This window comes from Cuculus canorus, chromosome 5, assembly GCF_017976375.1.
Source record: "Cuculus canorus isolate bCucCan1 chromosome 5, bCucCan1.pri, whole genome shotgun sequence".
In the NCBI taxonomy this organism is placed as follows: domain Eukaryota; kingdom Metazoa; phylum Chordata; class Aves; order Cuculiformes; family Cuculidae; genus Cuculus; species Cuculus canorus.
The window spans coordinates 25,607,761-25,622,084 of record NC_071405.1 but is presented as its reverse complement, the minus strand read 5'-3'; the positions used below and the strand labels follow the sequence as shown (position 1 = coordinate 25,622,084).

Genomic DNA, 14,324 nt, shown 5'->3' with positions numbered 1-14,324 from the left:
CTATTATGCTTCTTACAAAGCGCATAAGAGGTGGTGTGCACAGTCTGAAAACCGCTTGCCGGATCAACACATAAATCACATGTTAAATCAATTCCAAACCCATTGAATTTAACCTAATTACTACTTTGTTGGGTCTGCCAAACTCCCACTAAACACTGATGTTTGTTTTATTCATAATATTCAGAATAGAATCTTATTTATCTTTTTAAATATTGTCAAATTTTATTTCCTAAGAACATTCCTGCTATGTAAATCTGATATTTTGTTAATCTGTTCAGTAACATTTTCCATGTATATAAAAAGTTACAAGAACAAAGATGTTTGCTTTGTGATTGAAGGGTACAGGGAGGGAAATCTTTACCATCTGCCACCGCCAAATTACTTTTCAAGGGGGAAAAATTAATCCCTCTCACTGGAAGATATTTTGGTCAGCTCTAATAGTAATATTTTATGTAGGATTTCTCTTCCAGAGCTCAGTAGAATTTACAAATAAACTCATCTTTCTAATGCTTTGGTAAGAGGGAACATCTGTCTCAGACATTGTGAGGATTGAAGCGCTAAGAGTTTTTTAGAAATCTCACGTTCATCCTGCAGTATTTGTCCGGCGTATGTAATCCCAATATAGTAATTGTAGCAGTAAATATTTTGCTATAACCAGACATTGACCTCAAAAGAAACCTGTTTAGCTGCAGCTAATGAAAATGTTATGCCTGTGATCCTGTGATGTTTGTGTTCTGCAGGACCAACCTCGGTTTTAAAGAATTTTGAACCAGTAAGATCAGACTCTGCAACTTTAATGGAATGAAAAGGCCTCAAGCTTTCAACACCTGCCATAGAAATTTAATAAAGACCCTAATAAATGGGTCAGTTTCAACAAACAATTAACAACTTCATCTGGAAGTCTTAGAGGCCCTATTTCGTAGAGGGTAACTTGAGAGCAGTCTCATGTTATATAGTGTAGTTAATATTTCCTTTAGAAAACCAGAGTTTGTAAAATTTAATATTTCACATGCTCCAAATTATATCAGACTGGTGTTTGGTACACAACAAAGCCTTCAACCCCTGTATAGATCAAAAAGAAAATTTATATTAATCTTCTAAGTTGTTTGGGGGTTTCTTACACACAAGGAAAATACAGTTACCAGGAATTCAGAAGCTTATAAAATTAATTTTGTGGGCAATTTGGATAAAATTATTCCTTATACTTTGATTATGCCATTAAAATTCACACTCCTACAAATACAGAGATTTTCTTGTAAATATTAAGTACTCACTGAGCAGTGTAGCTGGGCTGCACATTATAGACTTGAGAGGCATGTGTTTTCCTGCGTGTTGTCTTACATTGTGAGCTATTTTTTCAGCTTCTTGTAAACACATATAATAGAAGTTAAGTCTCTGAGGGTTCAATGTGTTTAATGTAACTTTGTGTTGAGAGCAAACAGAAGTTAAAAATTTAATTGTATGTTTCCCTTCCCTACTTCACACATTTCGTCTTAAACTCTCCATTTATTTTGCTGGTGGCTATCTCCACCCAGTCTCTCTCACCCTCCTTTTTGTTTTTTCTGCTATAGCTCACTTCTAGTCACCATTCCCAGGCGAGATGTGTTGCTTACATAAGGCCTGCCTTTTGTCTTTGAATCTGAACTTTGTCCCATGTGTTGTGTTTGAGCAGTGAAAGGTCTCCTGGAAAAGGATATGTGCTTCCGTTCAGCAGTCAATACCCTGTATCTACCATCAACATCTTGTGTTGATGGCATGGCCTTTATGTGCCCATATGGCATATGCAATTGCCTGCATCTGTACAGGCAGAAAAAGAGGTAGAACAGCACGCTGGGATTGTGTGTTGAGCTGCTTTGTATACAGAAGCACGTTGAGGCAGATCTTAGTCAAAGGCCACCCTTTTTTTGCTGTTTTGGCACCAAAATTCAACCTGACTACTCAATGCCATCAGTCTGTGTCTATGAATACAGAACCCCCTAATTAAAACAAAAGTCTAGGAAGTTCTCCTTAGCCGATAGTGTTTATTGCTGGCAACCTTGTAATGTTCTCTAAAAACAATGTCATCTTTAAGGCCTGGAAACACACTTTTTAGTTTCTGAGACATAATAGCACGAGCATAGAATGTTGCGGGCAGCAAATGAGCAAATTTAGGTAAAATTCATTTTCTAAGATGTCTGGCTGGCTTCCTCTATGAACACTGAGTTTTCAGAGAAAACAGTATTAAAACTTGATAGTGTGGTGACTAATAATCAGAAATACCGAGGCAGAGCCAAAGCATAGGAACACCATGAAGCCCAGTTTAAAATCCAGTCCTCTTTTTTTTTTGGTGGCTTGGAGTTTGAGTGGTTCAAAAGTAGATTGCTCAATGTGTGTTCTCTAGAGACTGATTGATTGCTTGTCTGTAAGAGCTGGGGTTTAGGGATGAGGAAGGTGTAAGGGTAGGACTTTGCATTTCCCAAGACTTAGAGTGTCTGAACAACGTTTCATTTTGGAGTTAGATGGTAGTATTTGAATATCATACATTTTCCCATATATTTTTGTTGTTTAATAAGAAGTACTGTTTTCTGCTGATCTAAGACTTCAGCAGATGCTCAGATACCTCTAGAGCCAAAAAGGTTATAAGCTCGTTCTTTGGGGGCCGTTGGTGACTGATGAAATGGATATGGGATGACTTTCCTGGCAAGTTATTGCTTCTGAAGCCAAGGGCAGTCACAGCATCCTCTTTCACAGTTAGGTGGCCAACAACACTGTTTCTGTCTTGAAAACTTGCTTAATGTTAATAACTGGTATATCTTGTATCTGTAGAGGTTATAACCTGTAGTAGAAATGAGGAAGCTGGTTTTGGTGTGTGTTATAAAACTAGTAGTTAACAAGATGTCTTGAAGGTAAATTGCAAGTGGATCTCAAAGCAAGCTTGGCCAGTTGTGGAGGTTATAATGTCATCTTCTGATGATATCCTGGATGAAATACTAATAGCTTTGGAAACAAATTTAAGTGACCTTCTGCTTTGCTTTAGGAGTAATATGCATATGTGCAAATCAATCAGTTTTCTGAAGCCATGTAATTACATACTGCCAAGTGTTCCACTCACATCAGCTTCTACATTTCATAGTTCCTTCATATGCCCAACCCCATACTGATGTGCCTCAGAGGATTGTTCATAACTGGTTCTACAACAATAGAATAAATAGTATTTACAAGCAAATTGATATTTGCTATCCCCAACTTGATGTTGAACATAGAGGCTGTTGGGGGATTGGCTTCTTGTAGGTATTGCAACAGTCATGACCTTTGAGGAGATCTGAGGGAGGAAGAAATGGCATTAGTAGTAAATGCCTGAGGAATTTCTAGGCTGGTGGGGCAGGAAATAGTACCACAAAAGGAAGCACTCCAACTCTCTTGTCCATAACAGCTTAACTTTGAATTTACCCAAGTGGTTTTTGAACAAGTGTAGTTTTACTCTGTGACAAATTAGATGCCTTTGCCGTAAGATTTTACAAACCAGAATATGTATCTCTGTGAATATTTGTTTGCAAACTGACTACTTGCACCTGTGTACTGTGGTATAGATACTGTGCCTCTGCGATATCTTAGACCCTACTTTGAAAGCATGTTGCAGCTGAGCTTATTGGAATACTTCCATATTCCATACGGAAGTCCCAGCTTCTGTGTGGTGGTCAGAATTTCTCTTTATAATTTTTCCTCTTATATAAAGGCCTAAGCTGAAACAAAATGGCAATTCCTAACTTCTTATTACTATCCAGCATTATGTCTTTGAATCCAGTCCTCACAGCAGACATCATTCTTTTCCTGCGTGGGATTTGTGCACATGCCAGCCATATGGTGTGTGTAATTATTATTTTATAATGGTGTTATTGCTCTCTAGCTGCCCAGTAAACCCACTGCAGTATAAGTAAACTATATACGTAAGCATAGGAACTTTAGACTTGAATGAGTTTCCTCACATTTGTACAATAGTAGGTGCAAAAGAGGAAAAAAAAATCCATTTAACTTATAGAAACTGTATAAGATTTATAGAGTCTCTGTACAATCATCTGAAATGAAAAGATTGTGGAGAAGAAGGGCTGTACCGACGCTGGGAGGTCCACGAAGCTGGAGAAATAACAGTTAAAGGCACACATCAGTAAATACCTGTGCTGAACTTTCCCCATTAACTCTACCATCGAGCATATGGTCTGCATTAGGGGTTTGTCTGCCTCAGGGATTTTATAAACACATTTCCGCCCCTTTCCTCTTCCTCATCTACTTGCTGTTGCTTTAAACTATTACAGAATCAAATAGTGACCATTCTGGGGTCATTATTCGTACTAGAAAGAGACTGCTTATTGTAGAAATGTCCACTGAAACCTGTATATATATGCAAGTGCTTTCATTAATGGGCCTGGGGTTTTTTTTGGTGTGTGAGCTTCCTGAAGCAGTAATAGCAGCTTGGCTCACCCATCCTTTCAGGCATATGTGCAACTCTAATTTGCATTGATGGCAGAATTTCTGCAGCAAAATTAGGAGCCAGTGTGTGCTCGGTTTTATGGATGATCTGTAAATAAACACAGCTCTCTCTTGCATCCTTATTTACCCTAAAAATGAGGGTTGCCAAAGTGACTGGTGAAAAATAGGACCTGAAACCAAGACACCATGCCCCTGATGAAATCAGAAAACATTTATTTTGTTTCTCTGTACCCTTATGTGTTTCCTCTTTGATTTTGATTGACATTGGAAGTCCATATATCCAACCCATTTGATAAGGTCTTCTGTCCTCCCTGAAACCTGGCACTGTCCATCTGAGCATTCCTAAGCATTTCGGACAAGCTTAAGAAAGTTCATGCCGTGTCCTGCACCTAGCTTCTGTGTGCCTGTTCTGCTTTCCCCTTTGCACCAACATGTGTATTTAAACAAAAAGAAGTGTATCTGGGAACAGATCTGACTTCACATTAACCTCCACCCACCCTCAAAAGTTAATTTTTACAGATTGATTGTGGAAGTTACGCTGTGGGTGAAACATAGCACTTCTGCTGTTCAGACAGGAATGTGTGAGTGCATTGAAAGAACAGTTGCAGGGTCGAGGTGCTGAAGGAAGGGTAGCCCAAGAAAGATGTGACACATCTCTTAGTTTATTGTACTTTGAGGCTTGTAGGTGGTAAACACTGTAGGGTTTTTAGAGATATTCTGGAACCCTAATATAATTTACAATTTCATGTGTACAGGGCTGTTTCAAATCTGTGTGCATTCTTCTAAGATATTTTTAAAGAAAAGCCAACAGCAATAATTAGTTTGGCATTTTCCATATTTTCTAAAGCACTTAATGGGTAATGAATTTTTTCAACCAGTCTTACATAAAATCAGGTTTTACAGGAATAAGAGAACTTAAAAGGCTAGAATGGCCATCAGTGACAGATGTAATTCATGCTGAAAGCTCTATTCCAATACATCAAAATAAGGAAAACAATTTTACATATGATTGGAGGCTTCTGACCCTTCAGTTAAAATGATCAAAAAGAACAATATTAAAGTTTGATTTACGGAAGCTACTACTTAGCCTATAATTAGTCTGACCAATAAAAACAAACCAGACTTATACGGAATATGATTTCCCAGTAGATAGGTTAGCTGGTTTTGTAGGGCTGAAGAAACACAGAACGGTTTTAAAATATACTTGATATAGTCTATGACTAAATTGAAATACAGCATATAACTAGTTTTAATGTTTTTTCTCCATAAATTGCCATATTTCCTTAATTCAAGAGAAATTTGAGAACCACTTAAGAATAATGGTCTCTAAAGTGAAGTATTGCTTTGTCAGTCTACTTCATTTATATTAAATATATGGTTTACTTTTTTATATTAGAAGGTAAATGAAAGTTGGTCAGTAATATGATTCCCCTTACACTTTTGTGTAGTTCGCTATGGATTCCGGATATAGCAGATGTGATTAAAAACTCTTCAGCTGGCACAAGACTTCTTTGTACAGCACCTAGCAGACAGCACTTCTGGCAAGGAACAAGCACGCTTCATCTTACTGCAGTATAAATAAAATGATTCTTCAAAGTAGGGACATGGAATTTTGATTTTAAATGCACTTGTTAGGAGATGAGGAAGATGGGATTTGATGAGGCTTTTCATTTCGTAAGAATGAAGACAAAAATTGTGCTGGCTAACGCGGTCCTGTTCCCTTGTGCACGCAAGTAAGTACATTGGAATCCACACCAGACCAATTTGCATATGAGTGTCAGAGCATTAATCCTATAAATTGACATAGAAGGTTCAAGCTGCCTGCTCAGAGTCTAACATCACAGGAGAGCTGTGCACAACCCATAAATATTCACCTCTCGAAAGCTACATTGAAGATTGCAGAACTAAGGCAGACTTCTTATGTACTTAATCTACAAGTATATAGCTCATGTCTGGGCAAAGAAATTGAATAAAACACTACAGCTCAAGCTCATACCTCCTGCTTGGAATACATTTATTTTATTCACAGGGATCTGATGAATTTCATCTTTTTTGTGCATCTGTTTTTGCTGGAATCTTAAGTGCTGTTTTTTTTTTTTCGTTTGTTTGTTTATGATATTTCTAGTGGAACGAGAAAATGTACAGAAGAGAACCTTTACCAGATGGATAAACCTACATTTGGGAAAGGTAAGACTGACCATGTTAATACTGAGATACGAGGACACAACAGTAGACAGACTGCAGTTAATTCCCCTTAAAACAGAATTTGGAAGCAAAGTTTACTTCTCTGTATATGGGGACGTTTGGAAGAGAATGAGGGGAAGCTGCAAGCATATTCCTGGGTAAGTGAAAATTACTTTTCAGGTGCAACAAATGTTTGGCAGGCTTTAGTCCATCTCAGGTGGATTTAAGTCTTTAATGCCACTGACTGTTATCATATGGCTAGAATTTTCCCACAGAACATACCCACATAAAATCTAGTGTAAGCTGCTCTGAGGTGATGATGATTGTGTTCTTCCATGGACTGGAAGTTTGGACAGCTGAGGCATCATGGCCCAAGACAGATATTCTTCAGAACCTGTCTTCATCACGGATCTGTGGATGAGAAATATTAATTCCCTGTCAGTCATGTTTTTGGGGAGGCTGTCTGATGGGATCTTTACACATGCACTTATGTTAGAGAACAAGATTTTTAATATAATTTTATATGGTTCCTTAATCACACCATAATAATGAATATTAACCCAAATTTACTTTTCTTATTGATAGTAGATAAGTACTAACTCTCTTGAGTAGTCTGCCATCCAGAGAATGACTCTCCTGCTGTTGAGGATGTAAAGTGAAAAAAAATTCTTAATATTACTGAGACAGCACCAATGCTTAGTGTAGGATCCAGGAATGGAGCAGCTTCCTGATCTAGACAAAGTTTGGACTGGAGTTCAAGCGTCACAGGGCTTTTAGTATCTGTGGCTAAATTTCACTAAGTACGGACTGGGACTAAGTTTGGGCTGCAAACTGCTTTCAGTCTGGCTGTTGTAGTTCTTAGAAAGTGACTGCATGTCAGACAGAGGGGTTTAAGAAAGACAAAGGGGTTTAAGAAGAAAGGCATCACGTATACAGTTGCTTAAGTCCACTGCTCTTCAATGAGTGTTGCTGAAGGAATAAAGGGGTCCTCTTCAGTCTCACTGGAAAATCAGAATAAGGCCAGTTTGAAATGTTTTGACTAGCAGTCACTCCCAAAGGGTCTCAGAACTAAGAAAGCGTTCCGTGATTACTTTGTGAATCAGGGCCTAGGGCTTTAAATTAACTGCACTTTTGGAAGTTGTCAGAAAGGGTTGTCAAATATGTGACTGTGGAGAAGGACTTTGATTTACAGAAGGAATTAGATCATGAAGAGACTGTAGGGTGCTGTTAATTCTGCTATGCCAAGCATATGAAATATTAGAAAGTTTGTGGGCAGGTGAACTGTTTTCTCTGGAGTGCATACAAATTTTTTCCTCTTTGATTCAACTAAAAAAAAATGCTTTTCTGAAGGGAGGGCAAAAGTCTCCTGCTATACTAAGGTTTTTCCTGAAGTGGCATAGTAAATATATCTATGTAAATAATGAGAGCTTCGCTAAAGTTTTCTGTAATTATAAGTGGTTCCCTGAGAACATCCACTGAGGAAAGTGGCTTCTGCCCTTATCCTTAAAGAAGAAGCACTTCTTGCAGAGTGACTTCTTTCTTTTAAGGGCAGCAGTGAAGTCTTCTTCTGGTACTTCTTCAGGAAACTTGTGGTGTGATGTGTCCTCTTTTGGAGCGGACTATCCCATTTGGGTTGTCATTGGAGAGGAGCTGGCTCTGCTGGTCATGGTATAATTGGGAGTAGTCTGCATCTCCTGAGTTCTGGTTGTTCTTGTCTTAAGTACTGCGAGAAGAAAACAGGTTTGGGTTTGAGGCTTTCAGACAGATTACGTAATTTTGAAATGAACAGTACTTTGCTTTCTTTCAGTCTGGAGCATTGTTGAGTATTCTTGACTAGATTAAAGACTAGTAATGAAAATGTATGGTTCCAGTTTGCCGAAAGCAGTGCTTACCCAAACAGTAGTGTATGGCCTAATCAAATATAGAAAGATTGGGCTCTTTAGGAACACGTGAGTGAGTGACACCCAAACAGAGTATAATTGCTGCAGCTGAGACTACCTGTAAGGGCTGAACTGAGTTGGCAACATGCCTCACGGCGCAAACATCATCAGAAAGCTTGATAAAATGTGGGTATGGATTCCTTTGGAGGAGTTTGCTAAAAAGAGAGAGAGACAGTACAGGAAGTTGCTGCTTAAAGTGCTTGGAAAATAGTGGAAAACAGAGTGGTATACCACCTTACAGAGGAGACAGGGCATTGTGGCCGACTGGATTGTAGGTTTATTTCAGCGTTGTGGGATTTGCTTCTGCTGGACCAGTCTTAGTCTAATGGATCAGCACCCAACCTTTAGGTGTTTTTTTCCTTGGCAGAGTCATTAAGATGAGATTCTGTTACGGGAAATCTGGTAAGAGTCCTTGTCTGATTTCAATTACATGAGTATTGTATCTGGTTTAGCTCAGCTCAGACACTCCTAGGACAGAATTGCCACTGATGTGAAGAACAGTCAGCCCTTCCTTCCCTAAGGCTAAGATTTATCATTTATTTCTACTATCTCTGTCTTGTAAAATTCTCCTTTTTAGACTCTGAAATCCTGGTGACTTACCAAGCAGTACTGCTTTAAAATCTACCTGTTTATTTATTGTTTTTTTCAACTCACAGCACAAGCCTCCTTTGAAAGTGAAAGACTTGTTTATTGATATACAAGATGGCAAAATCTTGATGGCACTACTGGAAGTCTTATCAGGACAAAAGCTGGTATGTATGTAAGAGGGAAAAACTCCATAGATATGGAGCTATGAACATCCAAAGAATAAGGGAGAATTTGGTCCGGAGTCTTGGTTATAGTAATAAACATTTCATCAACTTTGCTGTGAATTCCTTATGTTACAGGTTGGTGTCTTGAGTTACAATTCAGGAAGATATATAACAATGAGGTGTAAATGATATGTGATCAGTGTAAATGTTCTTACCCCTCAGGGGTTTTAAGGCTTTAATACATTGATATTCACATATTCCATTTGGAGATCACCCAAGTCACATTACCCAGAAGAGATATATTTGCTGTATTATTTTTTTAATCCATAAATTCAGTTTCTATTTTGTTTAGGATCATTATGATACTTAATAGGTCTGCTGATGCTTGGTGGCGTTGTGAGCCTAATTCTGGTATTCTGGCTCAGGTTTCAGTAGCCTTACTGATATAGTCTAAATCAGAAGGGTAGTTTCACATATCAGTGTATTTTACTCTGCTCCTTTCTTTGTAAGAGCTGTATAAAGTTCCACATACCAGAAGTGGAAACACCCAGTGCAAATATAAATGACCGATTACAGTTGAATTAATGTTTTTTTTCCTGCATCAATCTTGTCAGCAAGTACTCTCTTCTGTGTGGGTATTGTACTTGGATAAGATGAGAGACCTATTCTGCAGATGTCTCACAACTGCAGGTGCACTTGCAGTTAGCTGGTGATACTCTGTAGCAACCGAACCATCTGCACACTGAAGCATGAGTGACCGCTGTGGTCACACAGTCAGAACTGGTTATTTTTGTAATATTATTGCTGTTTTGGGAAGCTATAGAATCACAGAATCATAGAATAGTTAGGGTTGGAAGGGACCTTAAAGATCATCCAATTCCAACCCCTGCCATGGGCAGGGACATCCCACTGAACCAGGCTGCCCAAGGCCCCATCCAATCTGGCCTTGAACACCTCCAGGGATGGGGCAGCCACAACTTCCCGTTTCAGTGTCTCACCACGCTTATAGTGAAGAAATTCTTCCTAATGACTAGTCTAAATATGAACCTCTCCAGTTTATACCCATTCCCCCTGGTCCTATCCCCACAAGCCTTTATGAACACCCCCTCTCCAGCTTTCCTGTAGGCCCCCTTCAGGTACTGGAAGGTCACTATAAGGTCTCCTCTGAGCCTTCCCTTCTCCAGGCTGAACAGACCCAACTCTCTCAGCCTGTCCTTGTAGGGAAGGTGCTCCAGCCCTTTGATCATCTTTGTAGCCTTCCTCTGGACCCATTCCAACAGCTCCATATCCTTCTGACATTGAGGATTCGAGAACTGGGCACAGTATTCCAGATGAGGTCTCACAAGAGAGGAATAGAGGGGCAGAATCACTTCTCTCGCCCTGCTGGCCATGCTCCTTTTGATGCAGCCCAGGATACGGTTGGCCTTCTGGGCTGTGAGCACACATTGCCAGCTCCTGTCGAGCTTCTCATTGACCAACACCCCCAAGTGCTTCTCTTCAGGGCAGCTCTCAATCACATCATCCCCCATCGTGCACTGAAAACAAGGATTGCCCCGATTGCCCCGACTTTATACTTGGCCTTGTTGAACCTCATGAGGTTCTCACAGGCCCACTTCTCCAGGGCCCTCCAGGGACAGTCTGTCCAGGTCCCTCTGGATGACATCCTGTCCTTCTGTAGTGGCAACTACACCAGTCAGCTTGGCGTCATCCACAAACTTGCTGAGGGTGCACTCAATCTCACTGTCAATATCATTGATAAAGATATTGAACAGCACTGGTCCCAGTATGGACCCCTGAGGGACACCACTTGTCACAGATCTCCATCTGGACTTTAAGCTGTTGACCACTACTCTTTGAAGCCTCTGTAGCCTCTGTTTGTAGTTTTTTTAAGCTTTATATGTAGTGCTGAATAATTCCAACTTTTCTTGAAACAGCATTGCTCTTATTTTTTTCTAGATGCACGAATACAAATCTTCAACCCATCGCATTTTTCGTTTGAACAACATTGCCAAAGCACTTAAGTTCTTGGAGGACAGTAATGTGAGTATTTTCAAAGACTGACTTTAATACCTTCCTCGATGCATATTGCAAATTAAAATTACTGTAACTAGTCTGATGTACAGCGTGTATGGAAGAGGAAAACACTACATAAAGGCACTGTGACTTACCTTAGCAACCAGGCTGAAACACCACATAGAAATGCACAACAAGAACACCTAGAGAGTCTAAAACAAGAAGTATTTGTTCATTTTTTTTAATGTGAAAGCTCAACAGGATTAAAGGATTGGGAACTCAATATTGAAAGAAAATAAAAAGAAATGCAGGTAATCTTTATGAACTGGATCTTAGTGGCATTACTTCAGTTACACTGAAGGCAGATGACTTTCCTCAGAAATGCTTAAGGTATTACAAATCATGTATTTATTTGTAAATGGCTGTGGCAGCTGATCAGAGGCAAGAGAAAATTAAACCTGGGAAATGTTTAACTCCAGGAATCAAAAGCTTACAAGGTTGTAAGTTCCCTTATAGTCAATGAGGCACTACTGCAACATCACTTCCTAAAGTTGTAAGTGACAAACCAAGATCAGACCCTGAAGCTTTAAATTATTAATTCCTTTTTTTTTGTTGTTTCTCCCATTAGGGCTTTATTCCAAAGCCCTATGGATGTGGTCTGTGTCTTGAAAACTCTCTCTTCTTGAAAAATGTTGAGAAGCTTGGGGGTCAAGAGCCGCAAAGTACCAGTCACGTAACAACTCATATACATGGTATACCTAGATCTTTCAGAAAAGAAAAAACAAGTGTTGGACTATGTCCTATAAAGGACTGCAGCTTTCTTGCTGTAGTGAAAGATCTTTTTATCTAGTATCCGAAATAAAGTTTTGCAGCTTCTCCACTATACCATCTGGGGAGGAAATTTAATTGATCATGCTATTGACTCCAGGGTGCAAGTGCTCTATAGTGTTTAAACTTTATGGGTTAGGAGGGATCCAGTGTGTGCGTATAGGCAAAACTCTTCCTTGCATGGACTGCCGCAATAGCAACTGATATCACTTTGCTTCCTCCCTGCCATGAGCTTAGCTCTTTCTCCAGACATCCTGCAGCAGTTCTAGCCATGCGGGAGAGTCACTGCAGCCTCAGTGCAGGGATGAACATGATGTGAAGCCTCAGTGGCTCTCTTAGGAACTGGGAGATGTGGGAGGTTTAATCTCCTTCGCCATTTTCCTCAGGAGATGATGTGAAGGTCAAGAAGTTGTCCAGTAACTTCTAGGTGTTTCAGTCTCCTTTTGGAAACTCCACCAAAAGGGGGTGCTCTGACTTTAAATGTTATGTCTACATAGAATCATAGAATAGTTTGGGTTGGAAGGGACCTTAAAGATCATCTAGTTCCAATGAACCTGCAATGGGCAGGGACATCCCACTAGACCAGGCTGCCCAAGGCCCATCCAATCTGGCCTGAACACCTCCAGGGATGGGGCAGCCACAGCTTCCCTGGGCAACCTGTGCCAGTGTCTCACCACTCTCATAGTGAAGAAATTCTTCCTAATGTCTAGTCTAAACATGACCCTCTTGGTTTGTACCCATTCCCCCGGTCCTATCCACACAAGCCTTTATGAATAGCCCTTCTCCAGCTTTCCTGTAGGCCCCCTTCAGGTACTGGAAGGTCACTATAAGATCTCCTCTGAGCCTTCTCTTCTTCAGGCTGTCCTTGTAGGGAAGGTGCTCCAGCCCTCAGATCATCTTTGTAGCCCTCCTCTGGACCCGTTCCAACAGCTCCATATCCTTCTTACCTTGAAGATTCCAGAACTGGGCACAGTATTCCAGATGAGATCTCACAAGAGAGGAATAAAGGGGCAGAATCACTTCTCTCGCCCTGCTGGCCACACTTCTTTTGATGCAGCCCAGGATAGGCTGGCTGCCTGGGCTGCGAGCACAGATTGCCGGCTTACCTGTTCTCCGTAGAACTGCTAAGAAATATTTTAAAAGTTCTCAGATTTCTTAACAGTTTCCCAGCTGATTTTTACCCAAATACAACTAAGACCTACTGGCAGGTCTCTTTTTCTCTGTTGACATCATCATATTGCAGAGCTGAAGCATATCTGGTTGCCAGGAGCTCAGTAGAAGACAACCTAGAACCTCAATCAGCAAGGCCAGGCAGGAGAAGCCCTGGTCACAGGCACCCTTTTAATTAGTAGTACTAAAACACCTACTTTTCTATGGATTACTTGTTTCCTTATGAAACAGCCAGTATCTTCTAGCCGGGTATGGCTGGGTGACAGACATAAGCAGTAGTAACAGAGCTGTCACTGAGAGCAATATAGTGGTAAATGTCACTTGCTCCCTATTTTGGAGAAACTGCTTTTAAAATGTGCTATATATTAAAGGTTTTCCCATGCCAAATACCTTGGAGCTAACAAGAAATCTGACTTGAAAAGTGACAGCTAAAGGTGTCTTCTTGCTAAGATTGAAAACTGTTGTGCAAACCACTAGGTTAAAAGTTATTTTGCTTTCCTTTTTTCACTTTAACCAGACCGGTTAGTGAAGGTTTGTGATGAAAGTGTTGGCAAAATGCCTTGGCTGCCAAGAGCCTTAGGGTTAGATATTAAACCACAATGGGTGGAACCCATCAGCATAAGCTTCTGGGGAAGCAGGGTAAAACACTGCAAAGTGATTCATCATATACGGAATTTCTCAGTGATAAATGGGCTGTATGCTGGGCTTTAACTGGGTCTGGGTGCCATGTGCAGTACTGACAGCTTCCTCCCTCCTTCATGACCTTTGCCAAAACTAAGTTTGTGTTGTCTAAGAGAATAACATCCTGGTATTATCAGGGGGAAGAAATCACTGTGTGGAAAAATCTAGAGTTTGCTTGCATTAGCAACCCTATCCTTTGTGACCTGATTTAATCAGAACTCCCTTACAAACTGTGTTAGGTTAGATAAGCAAGGAGAAATGAGATGCATAGCAAATCAGAAGTAAGTAG

General features: G+C 40.1%; 1 protein-coding gene across 1 annotated transcript in view; it reads left to right on the top strand.

Annotated features, from left to right (window-relative positions):
• Positions 1-14,324, top strand: part of CLMN (calmin) — a 78,653-nt gene that overhangs the window by 43,585 nt on the left and 20,744 nt on the right. The window contains exons 2-4 of the mRNA XM_054068357.1: positions 6,593-6,654; positions 9,248-9,343; positions 11,300-11,383. Of these exons, the coding sequence (XP_053924332.1) occupies positions 6,593-6,654; positions 9,248-9,343; positions 11,300-11,383 (242 nt within the window). The remainder of the gene's footprint in view (positions 1-6,592; positions 6,655-9,247; positions 9,344-11,299; positions 11,384-14,324) is intronic.